Below are 21,702 nucleotides of genomic sequence, written 5' to 3'. Positions count from 1 at the left end.
AGACACAGAGATCCTTAATAGATGTGTTATCACCCGTTACCACAGTAACATCCATGTCAACATCCTACCTGAGCGATCGTTTTTTCTAAACTTATTTTTTATTCAGACCATCCTTGAATGTTGGTGTTATATCATGTAATTATAAGACGGTATACGGATATCTGAGAGTCTACATCAATATACTAACACAACCCTTGTAATTGGTAATAAACGGTACTTTCTTTAAATCAAAGAAAATCAATTCTTTGTTAACCAAACTTGATCACATAATGCGGCCTTCTGTTTCAGCTGATTAGATCATAAAGTATTATAATCTTCACGGGCATCACTTTGGATTTTAAAAAAATCTATCTCAACACGATAGATTAATGGGATTGAAAGAAATTATATTCCTAAACGTTGGAATACTAAAACACAAACAATACAGAGTTGTTCTATTTGTTTTCATTTGATATAAAAACAACCAAAAAAAGAAAATGCGCAAAACATTAACAAGGACTATCACAGTTTGTTAGAGAAATTTGTAAAATATTCATAAAATGATACCAATATAGCATATTAGTGTACACTTTAAAAGCAACAGTATTGTTACCATACAAGGATAACTTCATGTACATAAATTGTTTTAAAAATATCGATGAATCAACCTATAATGACTCTTTTTTTTTAAATTCACAAATCATACTTCTTTGTTGTAGCTTTTCTCCGATGTTCTGATAATGACAAATCAAATTAGGGTTCACATAGATCATTTGAACGTTTTATTTTTCCAGTCAAAATAGATTGCCTGAGCAGTATTTATCTGCAGTGGAGTTTGAAGTTAAATCAGCTTCTGGTTTAACCGTAGTTGTGTCTGGGCCTGAGTATAAGTAGGAGTACCCCATGTACAGTACCAACAGAAGAAGAGTAAGCACTTGTAGCAGTACCAGCAGGCTCACGGACTTCTGTAGAATGGCATTACTTTCTATTAAGGAATCAACCTGGAAATGACAAAATAAAACTTGAATTTTTCTTTCACTCATCCAGTAAAGGGTCTGATACTACAATAATAAGAGGCCCATGGGCCATAATAGTCACCTGCATTCAGTGACATGGTAGGTTTTCTGCTTAAATTAAGGGGCCAAAATTTACACAACCTTAAAACTACACTTTATGAATATGCTTGAATTTAAATTTGACTCCTTTTAGCCAAATAGTTCTTGATGTTTTTAAAGAATTTTATTTTACATTACAATTTATAATTTGACCCCCAATCATGGCCTTATCCTTGCTTTAATTGGGTCAAGGTTTGAATATACTTAAGTTTACAGAGCCTGGGAATGCTTGCATACAAGTAAGACTATTTGTAGCTGTGTAGTAATTAAGAAGCAGGATTTTAAAAACAAAAGGCAGATGAAACACTGTACAAAACAGGAAAATAAAGTATGTATAGTTTCTAAGGTGAATCAACTGATAAGTTCTATTATCCGAGTCCTCATATTTCAATCTAAAATTTGATACCGTATTGTGCCCACCCCTCCCAACCAGGGGGTATTCTAAAACAAATTCAAATCTGCACTGAGGAAACTTGCAAATCTATAACTACTGTGGCCCCTAAACCCTTCTCTCTTGAAAAGATTTTTAATATCATCCTATTTTTTACTACATGTATATCATTTTATAGACATCATCCTATTTCCAATTAATCATCTTCCTTTGAAAATAAAAATGATCCTTTTATTTGAACATGGCATATCATTCCAAACTTACTAATTATACATGTATCTTATCCTACCTTTATATTCATTATTCATTTAATTGCCGGTAATAGTAGTATTATATATGGTGGTTTCCTCCACTTCTTGAAAATTCACTTCAGATGGTAAAAAGGAAGGTATACTTCTTACATAATTTTACAGGAAAAATGATCTTTCAATGATGATAGAAAACTCTCTTCATACTGTATTGCAGAAGTTTCTCCTGGCTACATTAATGTTTTGAGAAACTTGCAAGTCGATCTTGGAACTCCAGTAATCAAATACTCATTTATAGTTTAGAATTATTATATATACACTGTGGACTGTGTAATTATATATACCAAAAATAATGCCTGACGGAGCTGGCAAAGATATAACTACCTATCATCTTTAATTATATTTCCTTATCTCTCTTAGTCCCTGGAGTAAATTACTGTTCACTCAAGGAAATGAAAGAGTGAACTGAGGGCAACATACTCTTACAAAAAAAAGTTAATATGTCTCAGTAAGTTTTAAGTATTTTGCAATATCTATATAGAGATTCTTTCACTTTATATTAAAAAAAATCATTTTGTTTAGAAAAAAGGTTTTCCCAAGTATTCATCACATGTGTTCTGATGGTGATAATGTGTTATAGATCTGATTCCACTTTCCGTGGACTCATTACACTTTCTGCTGATAGTGACTTGCAGTAAAGGTTAATTACAAACAAACAGTTATTAATTTTTCACTAATGCTTCATGTTCATTTTACTCACTACAGGTAAACAGTTTTGGCCTGTATCCATAGAAACAATGTGAAAAGTGACATGCCCTTGGGACACTTCATGGGAAAGTTAAACAAATGTTGAGATTTTGGAGCTAATCATGAGACTTAAAGAGCATTTGTCATTTTTACCTGATCAATACTTCTATCATTTTCATTTAAGATGACTTAGCAGTCAATTTAATCCAAATCTTCTAATTTCATAAGCAGCAAATATTTTTTTGATTATGTAAGATTTTCTGTAGGTAAAAACCTCAATATCTTTTATTATTATGTATGTCTAACTTTAACAACAGAAGATATATTTTAATTTGGCAAGAAATATGGTACAGGTCATACCAGTTTTACTTTTTTTATTCAGACTCCTTATATTCTACATGTCCCTGTATTCTCAAAGACAATGTGTAATGCTACACCAAGAACACCATAGATGTAAATATCTATCTTTAAAACAAGGCATTTGATTTTTTGCAAATGGAAGTCATTGTAAGACATATGGTTTAATATTGTAAGATGATGTGTCAGTGCAACATACAACTTTGTCAGATTATACCAGGTAATTCCTAATGTTTTTCAGACTCACTTTTTTTAGTTCCCCTATTGTGAACTCCTTATCTATAAGAGTCTATCTTGATGAGTTACAGATCGTTTGCATTTTAATCTGCTTCAGTTTTTTTGAAGGGATCTCACATGTACTCTTAGTATTGCTTAGGCATTCTCAGAATGCTTGCTTAATTTAATTCTTTTCACTTAAACCAATATACAGGGCTTGACATTAACTTTTTTTCCTACTTGTCCATTCGGACAAGTGACCAAGACATTTACTTGTCCGAACTTCAACTTCACTTGTCCGATTTTTTTGCCAATAAAAATCTAATACTGTCAGTTGGAAAACTAAATAAAATCCATTACATGTGTGTGATGTTATTTATAAATACAACAAACACTTAAAACAAAATTTTATCTAGACTTTCTGTCCTGACAACAACATCACTGTTCAGAAACTGTCAACATAAATTCGTAAGTTCCATGCCTTTGAGTATGCATTAAGTGAACTTCGATCCCAATCGAGTGTGAACTCAATTACATGGAGAACCATATCGGGATCAAAGTTCGGTTTTTATGTACTGTTTCCGTATCTAAAGTACCGGTAAACTTTCAAGTCATTCTTTAATTATTTGGAGACTTCTTTATAGTAAAATGCACTTGTCCAATCGGACAAGTGCTCAGCAAAATCCACTTGTCCGTAATTTTTTTTCATTGGTACCGGACAAGCGGACAAGCATTAATGTCGAGCACTGATATAATTAGTGAGTAGTTAAAACCATAGAATGTGACTTTGCTACCATGCCCTTAGTATGACTTTTTTTCTATGTTAAATGGGTGACTAATGTTTTTAGTTGACTAAAATGATTTTTGACTAATAGTACAAAGTAAAATATACACCAATATTTCAGTTTCCAAGAATTTTCTCTCAATATCTATGTACATGTAATAACATTACAAATTTTTCATCTTTGTCTCATCTTAAATCACGGTTCTTGCAGGAGCTCACCACATTCAGTGATGAACAGATGGGGCTTGGTTTGGTAATAATACTTTAAATTTAATAAATGAGGTAGTATTATTTTCAATTGACTAAACTTCAAAGCTTGTTCTTAAATGGATACAGAAAATATTTCCATCTTTCCACCAGAAATATTTACTGTAATAATGATTCAATCTACAATCCCAGAAGAAAACAAAAATTTAGAATTTTCTGGGGATACTCAATATAACAAGAGGCCCATGGGTCATATTGCTCACCTGAGCACATTGGCTAGGAAAAAAAACAAATCAGTTCAGTATTGAAAAGTTTAAAAGGGGGGGAGGGCTTGAATTTTAAACTACCTGAGGACGCTTCCATATAAATATAACAAATGGCTTTGCTGTTCTTGAGCAGAAGATTTTTAAAGATTTTTTCCTATATATTCCCTTGTTCAAAATTTGATCCCCCATTGTGGCCCCTCCAACCCTGGGAATCATCATTTGAACAAACTTGAATCTACTCTACTAGGAGTGAAACGGTTCACCGCGGTATCGATTCACCGCGGTATTTTTTCTCGGTTTGATACACGGTGCAAAATCTCTAATTTTCGGTTCGGTTCATTTTTCGGTCGGGATCGTTATTCAGTCGGGTTTGGCATAAGGTAAAACATGTTACTCAGTATAAATAAGTGTAGAAAATGTAAATGTTTGATGACTGATAGCTTGTAAAATAATTTTTGACAGTCAAATAATTTTAATCAATTTCTTCTAGTCAATTTGCAAATAAAATTCGTAAAATATGTGACTAGATTTAGAAAAAGAAAGCATAAAACAACGTTGAATTTGTTTCCTTCTATCAAAATGTATCGTATCGAAAATAACCGGACCAAGACAAAATTATACAATACGTATCGAACCGTGAAGGAGGTGTATCGTTTCACCCCTATACTCTACATGAGGATGCTTCCAATATGACTAAACATGGCTTTTCTGTTCTTGAAAAGATTTTTTCCTATATATTCCTATGTAAAACTTTGATCCCCCATTGTGGCCCCACCCTAACCCTGGGGGGTCATGATTCAAACAAAGTTGAATCTACACTATCTGAGGATGATTCCATATCAATATGACTTAACAAAGCTTTGCTGTTCTTGAGAAGAAGATTTTTCAAGTCTTTTTTCCTATATATTCCTATGTAAAAGGATGATTCTCTATAAGGTCATTTTCCGGCCTAAGATGAAATCATTTAAAAATGTAATTTTACGTAATTTTAATCTCTCTATTTTATGATTTTGGTGTTTATTTTTCAACATCGATCACAGTAGTCATGTGATATAGAGATAAAATAAGGCGGTCAAATAAAGAAAAAATGAGTGTAGGTCTAATTAAATCATGTTTAAATGCGTGTTGCTTAATAAGCCCATACAAGAAATGAGGTGTCGAAGAGTCTTTCAAGATTGAACTGCCAAGGATGTGAATGAAATGCTGAACACATTTTAAGAGATCTTTTTTGTGATTGAATAAACACTCAGTTGTTAATTAAAACAACTAGTTCTAAATTAACAATAAAAAAAATGAATAAAAGAATCCATTTATGTGCAGGATGAAAATATACATGTAAATACAAGTCGTTTTTTATATATATCAATTGACCAGTGGATTTATAAAATCTAGAATGGTTATACATGTAATATTGAAAATAATAATAAAGAAAGTGAAAGAACATCTTAAAATTCCTTTGCTTTTATTTAATAACTCATGTAAATTATCTATGAATTTAATTGAAAGAAAACGTTAATCAAGCAATAATTTACAAATGGCAAATAATTCAAAGCCAATGTCTCTACCCCTCTCTCTTGCATCGACAGACATTCAAGAAAAAACGCAAAATTTTCAACAGCTCCTTAAATTACTCAAAGATTTTAGAATATGGTCTGACAAATCTGTAACATCAAGGATACACATGAGTCCTATCGGTCATGGAAGTCAAGTGGTTGGCTCTGGGGGCCAAAGGGTTTCTAAATTCCTCCTTCGCGGTCCAACAAAACTAATGCGTTTAACATGGATACCGACCCTCCCTTTGCTAAACAAGCATAAAAGTCGTTGATTTGTTTTATATATATTCTTGTACCACAATAAATATTGGCCAATAGAGAAGCAACATGCATAATTTATTTTTTTTACTCCTCACAAAAGGGGCAAACCACTTTACATGGGTGAAAAATAAAATGTCTTGTACAGCGTAAAAACATACAATCAATCACATGCATTCTATAGTCCCCCTTCCCCTTTGATATTTGGGTTTCTGAGACAGAGCCTCTGTTCCATAAGCTAGTATTGCTACAAAATGTGTATTGCATCCTTAAATCCCAATACTAAATTGATCACTTCAAATAGCAAAATAGTTCGATCTTGTGTCACTCATCAGGGGAAAATAGGAGTGTCCCTCTGAAAGGTGGAGGCGAAATTTCACGTTTGTAATTCCTTATCTATCACAGTTACCTACTATAATAATTATTAGTTAATATACCACAATAAAACAGACGTGTATCTTCCACTACAACTTCGATGGTTTCTATAATTTCAAGTCCATATGTACTAACAGATATATACTCAAAGAAGAATGAAATCTACACTCAAGAATAAAGATTCTAACTATATACTTTATAAAAAGTATTGTTTCTGTATTTTTAGCAATCATTTCAATAGATTTGTAATCATATGTAATCACTAGATTTCAGAACAGTATTTTCCTGACATCCAGTCTTTCCAGTCCTTTGATTTTTGATTTTTCAATTAGAAAAACAATATTTTCGAGTGAAAATAGCATGGCTTACATTCATTCTCTTTTATCAACTAGAAATTGTACTCTAACTGAAATTTTAGAACATGAAATAATCTTAACAAGGTGATATCTTCATTATGAGTAAATAAGCTTTCCCTAAAATTATCATTAAAATGAAGCAAAAAGTTTTTATTTAGATGTCATAACCGCCTTAAACCAAGTTGATACGCTAGTGGTCACTTTTTATATTAATAAGAAGTTTGCATGCAAGTTTTGGTGTTGGTTTAAGGTGGTTATGACATGTGTAGGAGTTGCCAAACGCACCCAACTTCTCCAGTTTTCCCATTGCCCTAATGCTAATGTGGGTCGATAGTACATCATTTTGTGACCCTATATCATAACAGATACTATAGAACCACTAACCAAACAACATTTATAAATAAATTGGATTATTACTCTGATGATTGAAGCAGTTTTTAAGGAAAAAAATATTGCTTGAAATTTTGAAGTCGTTGTATGCTGGAAAACGGCCTTATAGAGAATGTACCTTTGATGCCCCATTGTGACCCACCCTACCCTGGGGGTCATCATTTGAACAAACTTGAATCTACACTACCTGAGGATGCTTCCATATCAATATGACCAATCATGGCTTTGCCATTCTTGAGAAGAAGATTTTTTCCTATATATTCCTATGTAAAAGTTTGATCACCCATTGTGACCCCACCCTACCCCCGGGGGGTCACCCATTGTGACCCCTCCCTACCCCCAGGGGTCATCATTTGAACAAACTTGAATCTACACTACCTGAGGATGCTTCCATATCAATATGACCAATCATGGCTTTGCCATTCTTGAGAAGAAGATTTTTTCCTATATATTCCTATGTAAAAGTTTGATCACCCATTGTGACCCCACCCTACCCCCGGGGGGTCACCCATTGTGACCCCTCCCTACCCCCAGGGGTCATCATTTGAACAAACTTGAATTTACACTACCTGAGGATGCTTCCATATCAATATGACCAATCATGGCTTTGCTGTTATTGAGAAGAAGATTTTAAAGATTTTTTCCTATATATATTCCTATGTAAAACTTTGATCGTCAATTGTGGCCCCACCCTACCCCCAGGGGTCATGATTTTAACAAACTTGAATCTACACTACCTGAGGATGATTCCACATGAGTTTCATCTTTCCTGGACCAGTGGTTCTTGAGAAGAAGATTTTTAAAAGATGCTATTAATTTTTCACTAATTTGTAATTATCTCCCCTTGGAAGAGGGCATGGCCCTTCATATGAAGAAACTTGAATCCCCTTCACCCAAGGATACTTTGAGGCAAGTTTGATTGAAATTGGCCTAGTAGTTCTTGAGAAGAAGTCGAAAATGTGAAAAGTTTACAGACAGACAGACGCCGGACAAAATGTGATCAGAAAAGCTCACTTGAGCCTTTGGCTCAGGTGAGCTAAAAACATGGAACTCCTTTGTCAAGAATCAAGTTATCTGACATATTTACAAGCTTCTGGAATCAATAAAAGTTTAAGCTACAATGACTTTTTGAATGACCTTTGAAATATGACCCTGAATCATGGCATAGCATACATACCAGCCAATTAAGTACAATTTAAAATGTGTAAAAAAGAAAAAAAAAAAGTCATATTGTTGGATGTTAGAGAATTCCACTTGGTTAATGATTTTTTTTAGCCCTACAGCTGCAATGACCTTGACATTGAAGATAGAATTTTGAAGCATGATCTTCATACAACAGCTAAGCAATGAAAATATATGAATTAACAATTCATTCACATAGATGACTTGAGAGATACACACATGGAGTGATCCACTGGATAATAGATTAGCTCAACAGCAATAATGACCTTGAAATCAGACCACAAATCAAGGTCATAACAAATCACTTGGGAACTTGTAAACCTAAGCAAATACATTATACAATTGCATTGCTGTTTTTGAAAGATCAATATCAGGAATTAGCCACCTAAGGAGTACGATATTTACAAAGCCCAAAGGGTGTGGTGTTAGTATCAGGGCTCATAAACATAGGAGGGATTTGACTATATCATATTAAAAAGTGGCTTTCAATGAACATTGTAAGTAAATCTAGTAATTATTCAATCATATAATAATGTGCATTATGACTTTTTTTGTGGTAGGCAAGGCTAAACTGTTCAGATTTGATTATCTTAAGAATGCTAGTGCAAATGAACTAATGCCTGAATGAAAAGAACTAAATGCCTTTGTCTTAATTGCAATGAATTGTTTTGTTAAAGAGAAACTAAATTAAATCTTTCTTCTCATGCACTGCATGCACACAAATGTAAAATTGCACTGAAGTACACATAATAGCATTTAAAACATATCACTGTGTTGTAACATTTTTCTTTTACATGTGACTTCATCAAAATCTGTATATACAATGTTCAAATTAGGGTTGTCAATGAGTGATGGATACTCGAATACTCATCCAAAGGTCCAAGTATTGAATACTATAATCAGTATTTGAGTACTTGGGAGAAAAAACATGAAATAATTCTACTTAGAAATCGCTATTTGTCAAACACATTCTATTTTCAGAGATCTTACATTATCTAACATGGATTCCAGACTATGCACCAAGATTTGTAAACAAGCATGCTGATGTTATTTTAAAATGTATTCATTTTTTTTAATGTTTATATACATAACGTATCCGTCCAGAAATAATTTTAGAATGAAACAAAGAGAACAGAGTGGATTTGAATCTTCTGATTTTTTTTTTGTGTAGTCTGACATTTTGTGTAGTACGAGCAGTATTATACCGGTATATATCATAGATGTGCTAGGCAGTTATTTGCCAATCCCGTTAGCATAATATAAAATCCTGCAAGATCAAGCTTATAACTTGGGGAGAAATGATAGTAACCCAAAAATTCTTGTACAATTCTCTTATTCAATTGACTATCATTAAGTTGAATGCTGACTGACATTTTCATACTTATTCTTAGGCCATTATTTAGGGACCACAAAATTCACCCCTTCATTCATTGATGCTATATTTCAAAATTGGTTGAAAGTGTTTCAGTGGTTCAAGAGAAGCTGAAAATGTTCAAAAGTTTACGAACAATGAGCAACACACAATGCATGATGATGGACAAAAACAGATAGCAATAGGTCACTTGAGTAACTCAGGTGACCTAAAAAATTGATTTTATCACATAAAAATGTGTGTATAACCTTATTGCTGTAAGGATCCCTACCTTTGTAGAGAGAGCTGCAATTTGATCATCTGCTGACAGTATGGATGGAGAATCACTCGTATTGCTGTCTGATTGACGAATCTGGACACATCGTAATCTACAACAGGGATATATATACCTCATTTAAGTCATCTTATTCCACACCATTTATCTGATACTTGGCTGCTTCAATTTAAAATTCATTTTAAGATATCCCACTGTGTGTCCCCTGGCTGTCTCCTTACCTATGCTCCATTATGTTTTCTTTGGGAACAGTTCTCCAGTAGTCTGACAAATTATCAGGAGGATCCCCATTCAGTTCGACAGCCATGATCAAGAACTTATCTTTGTCTACTCCTTGGTGATGTTCTGAAATTATTCAAAGGGACATCTCTGAGTGCAGATTTAAATTAAATATAGTAGTATCCTGTGTAAAGCACACAGTACAAGATCCCCCCCCCCCCCCAAAAAAAAACAGCTACACAAAGAAAAAAAAATAAATAAAAAGTAGATCGACACTTGGGCAAATGGTTTTTACTGGCAAAGGAGAAAAAGTCGGCTAAGTCTTGTATTAAGAAAAAGAGCAAGGTTCTGTTCATAAGTCAAACTTGTAAGGCTCAAAAAATGGGGGGGGGGGGGGGCATGGAATTTCTCCACCTATAATGGCATAATGGCCCAGTTAATTTGGTAGTCTCCCTCAATCCTCTGTTAGAGGAGGAACCCCAAACCACCCTTCTGCTTTTTTTTATATATCCCCTGCTATTTCAATTCTTATGGACAACCCTGCAGGACTTATAAGCAAGCCTTACCATGTGAACCGACCCTAATTCTCCTAACAAAGGGCCAAAGGTCAAAATCTACTAATTACACGATTCCTACAGATTACTGTTATTCTTATCTCATCACAAATAATATAAATAATAAACTCTGATAATATTTAAAGGAAAATGTCATGAAAATAAAAAAAATTTAAAAAACAGGCAAAGAGAGACAAATCCTTTTAACATTTTTTTTAATGTACCTTGATGAAGATGGACATTAATTTTTTCCGTTGTACCTGGTTTAACAATACCAGAACTTGGACGAACTTTGTATTTTTCAGGTGAAGTTGTCTTTACCTATAATAAGTAAAAATTAATATGTATCAAATGTATTCTACAATATATTCTTTGATGAAAGAAATCAGTAGTCACTTCATTTAGATACATGTACAACTTATGTTGAATATGAAAAAAAATTCTCTGACTAGTCATTAACAAATTGAACATCAAAGATTTACATTACTTTCAAATTTTGCTTCCCCCTCCCTTTCCCCCCCTTTTTTAAACATTTTTGCCTTCAAGATTTATGCAAATCTATAGATAGTCTTACTTTCTGAATTTATCTGATATATTTATAATACTTACTTTGTATGCTATTGAATAAGGGAGTGTGTTTTTAAGACAGATGGTATCTTTTCCACCATCATCTGTAATGAACTTTAACTCCTCTGCTGGGCTATTAAATAAAATCCACACATATTAACAACCTTTAAGAATGTGCCTTCAGAGTAAACTTCAATTTATTTTCTTTTGTGATTGAAGCTTCAATATTTTTTCATTTGCTTGTCCAACACTTCTCTTTTTTTTTTTTGGGGGGGGGGGGGGGGGGGGGGGGTTGGAGGGGATAAAATTTCTTCAATTAACCTTGCTTTCTATTTAAATGGATACTATAAATCTTTGATTTCTTGACACCTTTCTCAGCACCTCCTAACTCTGACTGACCTTATGGTAAGAAGTCTGCCCACAAAACTGTTCCCTTCTGGTCGACTCCTCACAGGACCAGCATTCCTGTTGATGTTACTTCGAGGACTTGTAACCTGGAGAATATTATCTTAAACTGTATCCTAAAATGCATCAAACGCACTTCTCTCTATTAGTCCACATACAGCCTAAGCTATACACGAGCACAAATATTTCTTAGTCTGTGCATTTGAATCAAATGTTACTTCTCCCAAAATTTATTGGTCTATTAAGATGTTATACTACTATTTCCACATATTTTATCAACAATAATTTTTTACTGGGCAAAACAGAACCATGCAAGATACATGCATTAACAACTACCATTTGAAAATACCATATGTCATCATAAATTTCACCGATGTCCTTTAAAAGGTAAAAAAAATTTAATTAATCTTATGCTATTAGCCTTTACTTACCACACTTGAGTTACTAATATCTGTAGTTTCTGCACTAAAGCTCTGATACAAAGGAGAATTCTGGTCAGCAAATGTTACCTGAGACAATAAAATTACCCATCATAAATACAACAAAATTACCCGTCATTAATACAATAAAATTACCCATCATGTATACAATAAAATTACCTGTCATATATACAATAAAATTACCTGTCATATATACAATAAAATTACCTGTCATATATACAATAAATTAACCATCATTAATACAATAAAATTACCTGTCATATATACAATAAAATTACCTGTCATATATACAATAAATTACCCATCATTAATAAAATTACCTGTCATATATACAATAAATTACCCATCATTAATATGATAAAATTACCTGTAATAAATACAATAATATTACCTGTCATAAATATAATAAAATTACCCATCATAAATACAATAAAATTACCAAACATATATACAATAAAATTACCTGTCATATATACAATAAAATTACCCATCATAATTTCAGTAAATATCCAATAACAAATTCAATAAAATTAACAGTTATAAATTCATTCAAATTTGTTGTTCTTTCAGTTACAAAAAATGTAAAATATGGTATAAAGTTATCATGTCTTCATCTATCTTTATAAATGTTTTTAAAAAGTCATAGAAACCTTTATAGATACCTTTTTCTTTGTGGCATCATTATTTTGATTATCTTCAGCTTCTCTTTCCTCTGGAGGAATATATTTGTATTTATAAGTATCCTGAAAAATATTCATTTTTGCATTAAAATCACCAAATAAATGCATTTCAAGCTTTTACAAATCACCCAAGCCATAAAAAGATACAGGACCGTGTACAACAACACACATAGGTACAACCATTAATTATTTTCAATTGTTAATTTGAATAATGAGTCCATGGGGAAATAAAAGGATTCTACTCAAATAAAATTAAAAAGTTACTAAAATATGTCACATAGTAATATAGTAACAATAACGCTACTCCCCTTTTGTCTAATAATTTCCATACCTTTTATACCTTAAGTTGCTATTAATTTATGGTATACAGTAAAGTAATTTTAGTGTTTAAGTTAAGAATTATTTTCCCATGTAAACTTACAGTACCACCCATATGTTCTGGTAGGTTTTCTCTGTCTATGTACTCCTGTATGTCATTCTTACTGACAAATTTGAGCTTTTTCTGAGCTTCTGCACTCAACCAAGTCTTCACAATCTTCCAAGCAGCTAGAAATGAAAATAATTATCACTCTTATAGTAATGAAATCAATAAATAAACATATTATACAATCATTGTCAGCAGAGTGTTTATGAAATAAAAATATGTTCCTCTAGCCAAATGCATGTATAAATCCTGTTACAATTAATGTATCTTCACTAATCAAGTGATTCTGATCTGCTGCACACTCCTCCAAACACTTAGCCCATCATACTCACACTATCAAACTTTAGGGGTTTTTTTTAAATGTTTGATTGATATCGCTTGACTGACCAAAAAGTGTATTACAAATCTGTAGGGTTTTTTTTATCATATCTCTGTTTGGGATGTTTCTTGGTGTTATGTTCTAGAGAATAAAAATCACCTAACTTTAAGTTAATATATATATATAATGTGATGTGATATAGACATTGCAAATATATACTTGCCTTGTGTCCTATCAATAAATGATCATTGGATCCATGCTTTTTGAATATTCCTTAACATCTTAAATTTTAAAGCTTTCTTGTAAACACTGAAATTTATGTGTATAGAGGTAGTATTTCTGATACTGTGGCATGAACAATCCCAACTTTAAAATGGTTTGATAGTCCAAGGATTTGTGAGAAGTGTAACATCAGTATCTAGAATTTGTAAAAAATATTCCAATTCCAAGAGTAATGGTAACTTTAATTATCATGATCATACTCTTCTTCATATACTGATAAACATTTACTGTAAAGTGTAATTAAAAATCATTGAAAATAAAGGATAAAAGAGAATAAATACCATTAAATAACCAAGGCATTTCATAAATCAGAAGGTATCCTAAAATAAAACAGCTAGATTACCATGTGTCATCATATTCCAAAACAATTGTTTTTAAATACAGGTAAACTTCGTTATCTCGACATCGACGGGACCATCCGAAAATGTCGAGATATCCGAGGTGTCGAGATATCAGAGTTGAGACTTGACGTCCAAGATTTCACTGCATAACCAAACACATACGGCCTGCCTAATTGAAGACCTACAGGTAATTGAAGACCTACGGAAGACCTAGGGAAGACCTACAAAAATATGGGCTATATACAGCAAAACTAATATGATATTCTGATTTATCATGTCTTAAATATGTATAATACACAAAAAGTTTTATAAAAAGAAGTTTTAAAGTGTATTTTTCAAGCTCGGTTATGGGGAACTATTTCTTCTCTCAGACGACCTATCGCAAGAACGGTAACTCTGGTTGACTTGTAAACAACAACACGTTTATAATTTGGTGAAGTGAATAAGGAAAATAAGAAATACACAAATAAAAAAATCCAAATAATATTTGTTGAGTTTTTCAATCATGTTTATAATAAAGATATAAGTTGAAATATGAATTCTGATGAGATTTATACAGTGTATATAAATAATTCTTTCACATTAGATGTATACTGTCAATATTATATATAGTCAATATTTATTATTTAATATTGCAATTTTTCAAACATGTAATATGTTTTATGGGATAAATATTAAATATTCTAATCTAAAATATTGATATGTGTACTGTGGATTTGCCTTAAACCATGTAAAGTAAGATATCACTCTGAACTAAAGGCTTCAACACTAATGTGTTATATACACATTCTGAGGATATATCCGTGTTTTGATTGCAATTATCAACATACCCCACTTGCTCTGATGAAGTTAATTAACAGTCAACAAAGCAAAGATATATTTTAAAAATTCTTTGAATTATATTATCTTCTTACAGAGACACTCACTGTCTCTGCTACATGAAAGAATTAGATTTCTTAATATAAAATAACTTTTTAAACCAATAAAAAATCAATGACTTTTACATGTGACTAAAATGATAACATTTTGAAAAAAAAAAAATTTCCAAAATGGTCGCTTTTTTCCCTTAATCAAAAACATGTTTATATTACAGTGGCAAGAACAACTAAAAAAAAATTAAATGTTATTTTAAAATAACCTGTCATGTACGCCAAGAAATACTAAATAAAACATTAACTTAAAGAATATTTTTTTTAATATGTAGAGCCAAAATATACAGTAAATCGATCTTGAACATATTTTTATTAAATAATTAAATTGAAAGGAAATGAAAATAGAAGTTCTTAAACTTACACTGTTTGACCTCTCTTTAAAATAAGAACAATATATGTCATGAAAAATAAATATTAACTGAAAATAAATATTAACTGAAATAGGAATATAATAAGACTTTTAAGTGGAATTCTATGAAATATAAATTAACATGACAATTTAAAATCTACAGAATTAATCAATGAATTTATGGATAGCAGCAAGAAATAGTGTAATATATTCTGTCTGTTATTTACATACAAAGTATACAAATTCATTTTATAAATTAAACAAGTAACATGCATGTAATCACTTAAATGAAATGCATGCATATTTTGAATAAATTATTATTTTTTGCTGTTCAGGGTCAGTGAAATACATGAAGATTTTGTAAGTGATTGTGGCTCTGATCTTTAAGAAAAATTACTTCAGATTTTTTAAACTTAACTTTTAACACTCTGTCAAAAGCATAAACATGTTTATTTCAATTATAATATTTAAATTTGTACATTGATATACCCAAATAATTTTGAAAATAAATTTAAAAAAAGAAATAAAGGAATTTGTTGAAAAGAGTCCACTCATAGGATCTGGAAACTTGTGATAACAATTTGATAATTCATTTAAAAACATACATATATTTTATGATTTGATCAAATTATGGTAGTATATATAAATTTATGTACCGGTATATGTGTCTGCTTTGGTTAAGTTTTTTGTTTTTATTTTTATTTTATTTATTTATATTTTTTTTACAAAATAAAATAATATCTATTTGAATATTCCCTTTTATTATTTCATTTTTGATGTATTTATTTTTAAATATCTTCAATGATTCTATTTTTCCTCATTTAACTATTGATTTATTTACATTTTTCTGACATGTTTTGGTGAACAGCTGATTTGTTATTTACGCGAGTTATCGTTCTTGCGTTAGGTCTTCTGAGAGAAGAAATAGTTCCCCATACCGAGCTTGAAAAATACACTTTAAAACTTCTTTTTATAAAACTTTTTGTGTATTTTATATATTTAAGACATAATTAACCAGAATATCACATCAGATTTGCTGTATATAGCCCATATTTTTGTAGGTCTTCTCTAGGTCTTCCGTAGGTCTTCATTTACCTGTAGGTCTTCAATTAGGTATTCCCAACACATACACGTGTATAAACTTATTATACGTACATGACTTCAATATAGACTGTAGGTCAACTTATTTCAGCAATCCCTCTATTTTTATTAAAAATCTAAGAAATTATTTTTAAAAATTTTATTTATGAAACCTGTTCTTTCTCTTTATCGAAATCGTTCTAAATTTTTGTAGTTTTCCATTCAGCATTCGCGTGTTACTTGCTTTTTTGTCAGAACAGGATACGAAATGCGCTCTATAAACTTCGAACCGAACCGTATAAACATGATAAAGTCGACATCCGAGATACGAAAACATATGAAGTGCGTAATTATTTTTTTTTCTTATTTCATTCAGGAAGAATGTGCATTAATATTAATTTTTTAAGAGATTTGTGTATCTAAACTAACGTAGTGATATCACAGATGCATGAATTACGGATGATTCGGTTAATCGTGTCGTAAATCGGATTATTTCCTGTTGAATGCATTTTAACTACGAAATATTATTAGAACATCGTTTAATTCTTTAGTTTGAATTTATTCAATATGTTTATTATTCTTTGTAATTTAGTTATCTTTTTCAGTTTTAAAAGTTATGTTAGGTTTCGACATAAATAAACACCTGTAAATTTAAGCAGAATCGTGCAGATTTATCAGTGATATTACCCAAGCTGAACATTAAGCAATTAACGTCTCAAAGACGCCGAGGGGGGCTTTGGATTCACCTACAAACACAGTCTATAGAATTAATTAAGCAGCGTGCAGTCAAAACATGGGTGTGAAAGGTGTAAATTTTTGACGACGTCGAGATACCCGGAGCTGTCCGTGCGTGACGAGCGACCCTATCTGACAAACAGTTAGGTTCAGTGGAGCAGAAAATTGCCGATGTCGACATATACCAGGTAAATTTTGCTCTTGGGACTGTGAATATACGTCGAGATAACCAGGGTTGTCGAGATTACCGAGGTCGACATATCAGGGTTTTTGCAAATCATTTATATAGTAAATACTGCCGGGACCGCGGACGGACGTCGACATATCCCTGGTTGTCGACATATCCGATGTCGAGATACCGAAGTTTACCTGTATCATTTTATTTTATTGCATTCATTGACCTTAAATGAACATCTGTAAAATTTCAAAACTGACTGAGATCAATAAATGTACCTAATAAAAAATAACCAAATAAAATTTACCAAAAATAAGCCAAAATGTGCACGAATATATATCAAACTATTCAGTTCACTCAATCAATGTCAACTTTTTTAACTGTGGCTGAGGTTGATTTGGCAGATTTTTTAATCAATTTTTTTTTTATAAATAAATTATCCAAAACAAAAACTCATGCATTGCTAAGCTGCATTATACTTACCCAATAATGTAGGATAATATATCTTAAAGGATGTAATTACAAATTTGATCATTTCCATATCCTAAAACAGGAAGAAAAATAAATGAATATTTTAACCAATTAGCACACAAATACTAGATTCCTTGAAACTTTTTTCCAGTTTATAAGTGTTCATCAATGAATTTCCTGTTTTTTGAACACTGGATCTAACAGGAAACTAATCATTATAAAAGGTAGGTTATATATATCTCCTTATCAAATATATAAATAGCTTAGAAATGAAAAAAATTCAGGAGAGCAAGTAGGCCATTAAAATTCAGTACAAAGTTCACCTTTACAGTTCAATGAGATATTGTAATATCAACTTATCTACTTGTAAGTATTAAGTTGCATTTGAAACATAAGTAAAGATTTCACTTCAAAATGTGCTCCTTTTTAAGTATATTTGAAGAATTTATAATATAATTTAATATACCAAATTTGAAAGCCCAGTGTTGGTCATATCAAAAAGCATCACAATCTCATCCTCTGGACTCTCATTGTATGTAGTCTCAAAACAATACGCAAAATACTTTTTTATCATAGGCAACATATTTGGGTCTTTTTTGTGCATTGAAATTTTCAGCCATACTGCAAATAAAGTGAATGTAACTGCAGCATGTATATAGACACACACTATGGTAAGTCTTTGACCATGAACATCTTTTATAATTTACTTCTGGCTGTAATTTTTAATGTAATAGTTGATAAAGTAACAATTTAATGACAGTTTTAGTCCCAAACAATGATTAATATGTATTATCAAATCAGACGATTGGTAAATTGTGTAGCATGCTTGATGAAAACAATAAGAATTTTAATATGGAGGACTTTATACTTATTTTGCGGCCTTCTTTATCTGTGCCGTGGAAGTACATAGCACCAATCTCCCAAAACTCTCTAGGAAATGAGGACTCTGATATATCTATCAATCAAAAAATTTTAAATTTCTTAATGCAACCAGTTCAGTGTGCTTCAGTGTGCTTTTTTAACGGCAACATTTTCGTATTACAGTCAGACGTATAAAGCAACCTATAAAAAGAAAAGCTGAACAGCTTCTAGTTGTTTTCTACATACATGTATTAATTAATACTATAATACTTGTCTTCCTTGTCCTTCAACATAGTTTTGAATCTTCTTGATAAATTATGTAGATTTATTTTCTTTTGCAATTGTGTTCAACATAAATTAAAAAAAAAAAAAAAAGAATTTGATTTACCCTTCACTAAAATGTGCAAAATAAAGACTTCTCAAAACAAAATTATATGCCTAAAGAGGGAAAACTGAACTCTGTAGTTATCATAGTCAAAACCATCCTAAATTGAGGTAATAAATCTTTTACAAATTTTCAATTCATGTCTCTTCGTGTACTTCAGTAACAAAAATGAAATTCTACAAAATTCATTTTTATAAAATTCAAAAGGATATAACTATCCCTCAGGAACGTAATGAACTCAATGAAATATACCTGCAAGTGTTGTAAAAAGCAAATGTTCAAAACCTTTATAAACATTGCAAAAATGAAATGAATTTTTCAAATAAATCACCTCTGGCACCAATCTCTTTCCGCCATTTTAGAGCCTCATGTAACCTATCTGCAGCATCCTGAATTGTTTCAGTCTTTCTTATGAATTGACTGACATAGAGGTCATTGGAGTTTATGTTATCAACATCTCTCTGATCATAAACACCAGTCTTCACCAATTCATCCGCTATAAAATAGTAAAATTAATACATCATTTGTTTATGCCAAATTTGGAATCTATCAAATTTTTTAGGGCATGCATGTACAGTCAGGCAGTCTTTGATGTATAGAAAACATTTTGTGTAATATGTGTATATATTTACATTTCCATATATTTTTCCTTTAGATTCTTTGCAAATTCGAATGATGTTCATTTTCTCATGAACTACCATGGATGAGCAAGAATATCTCCATTGTGATGTCATAATACCATACTTGACGTAAAGCTATAGTGCAAACTATTTTGTTTCAAAAATGATCGTTGAATGACATAAATATGTGACAAGTCGTTAGACAAATAATGTAAATATAAGATATGAATTTAATTTTTGAGAATTCATGAGGCACATGAACTACAACACTTCACGCCTGCATATTTATCATGAAGAGCTGACGCGCTTCATGAAGTATGCCAGTGTGAAGCGTCGTAGTTCATCTCATGAACTCTCAAAAATTAAATTCATTTCTTAAATATATTTCATTTTAATCACACGTTTACTCCTTTATACAGTCGATATAGCTCATAGTATATCGTTTTAATATCCATGGTTGTGAATTATATCAAGTGAAATATTGTGAATTTACATATATATAACAGTAAAACATGAAAAAGCTATGTGTAAGACTTGTAATAAAAAAGAATCTCCCATGGATTGAATTAAGATATGATATTTTATCCAACTTATTGTGTGTTTTTATATAATTATCCCCTGGCCAAGGCTCGGGGCTAAACACATAACTTAATTGTTGGATAAAAAATCATATCCAACCACAAACCATGGGAGATCCTATATATATTTGTTAAAAGTAACATATAGGTCCGATGGGCAGGGCGGTCAAATAGTTAATTTCTATTAACGTTTCTCATTGCTTTGTATAATTATACAGGTTACTACAATAAATCATTCACTTACTTGCATATTGAAGGCAAGAAAGATTCCCTCCAAAAATGTAGCTTAATTTAAAAATAATTCCAATGCGTTCTCTTATCCACAAATTTCAACTTGAAATAGGGATTATAATTTTTACAGATTATTTTATATGCCTCATGCCTCAGATTAATAAATTTCAGGTCTAGCTTGAAATGGTGCTATGTAGCCTGGCATATGGTATAAAATTTTGGAAAATTATGGAAATTGTATGCTAAAACTTGATGTAAACATCAATTTGTATGTAAACATCTATTTGTATAAGTATAAACAAAAACTTTGTGTTCAATCAGGGATGTATATACTATACATAAAACATTTTGGTTCTTGGTTCAAAGTGTAATTTGTTTTTTCTTTAATATAAATAAGAAACAGAGCAAAAACTTTGTTTGGCGAACATAACTAGTATTTGTAATACACAATGTAACAAGAGTTGAAAAGATATATTTATAACCCCCATACATAACACCACTCCACACGATTAAACGGATGCTATTGCACACTATTTATTTATCGATAGACCGAGACAATCTACTCTACCTTTGTACTTTTTATTGTATACATTCCGTAACTTATCGGCTTGTGTTCGGGGACTCTGCAAGAGAAACGATTTAAATAGACATAACATTGAACACTATAAGTAAATAAAGTCTTTACTAAACCATCGTTAATTTTGTAAATCTAACGAAATACAATAACTTAGTAACATACCCCGTCCCCTTCCGCCATAGTAGACTGTATCGTCTGTTGCTTCCCTCCTCAACGCCTACGTAAACAATAAGTGAATCTCGATCCCGATATTAATTTTTGTTGATTTTTTTTGGGGGGGGGGGGGGGTTCCAGCAAGCAATAAACGCAATATATATACCACGGGCGGATTTAGAAGGGGCCCAGGGGGGCCATCCCTTCCCTTTGTGACCAAAATACATAAGAGCTTAATAAATCCCATTTTTGTT

At 31.6% G+C, this 21,702-nt stretch overlaps 1 protein-coding gene across 1 annotated transcript; it reads right to left on the bottom strand.

Annotated features, from left to right (window-relative positions):
• Positions 1-429: 429 nt before the first annotated feature.
• On the bottom strand, positions 430-21,528 carry LOC133173737 (motile sperm domain-containing protein 2-like). The gene is made up of 16 exons (XM_061308761.1): positions 21,458-21,528; positions 21,287-21,341; positions 19,621-19,785; positions 18,912-18,998; positions 18,510-18,664; positions 18,056-18,116; positions 14,242-14,280; positions 13,357-13,481; positions 12,918-12,998; positions 12,247-12,324; positions 11,810-11,904; positions 11,453-11,543; positions 11,068-11,164; positions 10,292-10,415; positions 10,068-10,164; positions 430-980 (listed from the first exon to the last, which is right to left on the bottom strand). Exons 1-16 carry the CDS (start codon positions 21,473-21,475, stop codon positions 774-776), a joined length of 1,575 nt encoding a protein of 524 aa, XP_061164745.1. The 5' UTR covers positions 21,476-21,528; the 3' UTR covers positions 430-773.
• Between the last annotated feature and the right edge of the window lie 174 nt (positions 21,529-21,702).

The sequence above is a fragment of the Saccostrea echinata genome, unplaced genomic scaffold, assembly GCF_033153115.1.
Source record: "Saccostrea echinata isolate AGI-Se365-2 ecotype Australia unplaced genomic scaffold, CSIRO_AGI_Sech_v1 ptg000056l, whole genome shotgun sequence".
NCBI classification, from domain to species: Eukaryota; Metazoa; Mollusca; class Bivalvia; order Ostreida; family Ostreidae; genus Saccostrea; species Saccostrea echinata.
Note: the sequence above shows the minus strand (reverse complement) of the source record. Positions and strands in the feature narration are given on the sequence as shown.

Excerpts from the sequence above, each read along its gene's own strand:
- LOC133173737 (XM_061308761.1), bottom strand. Across the intron at positions 18,665-18,911 it reads TAAAGAAGGCCGCAAAATAA|TATGGCTGAAAATTTCAATG; the intron begins GTATAAAGTCCT and ends CTTTATTTGCAG. Across the intron at positions 12,999-13,356 it reads CAGAACATATGGGTGGTACT|GATACTTATAAATACAAATA; the intron begins GTAAGTTTACAT and ends AATATTTTTCAG.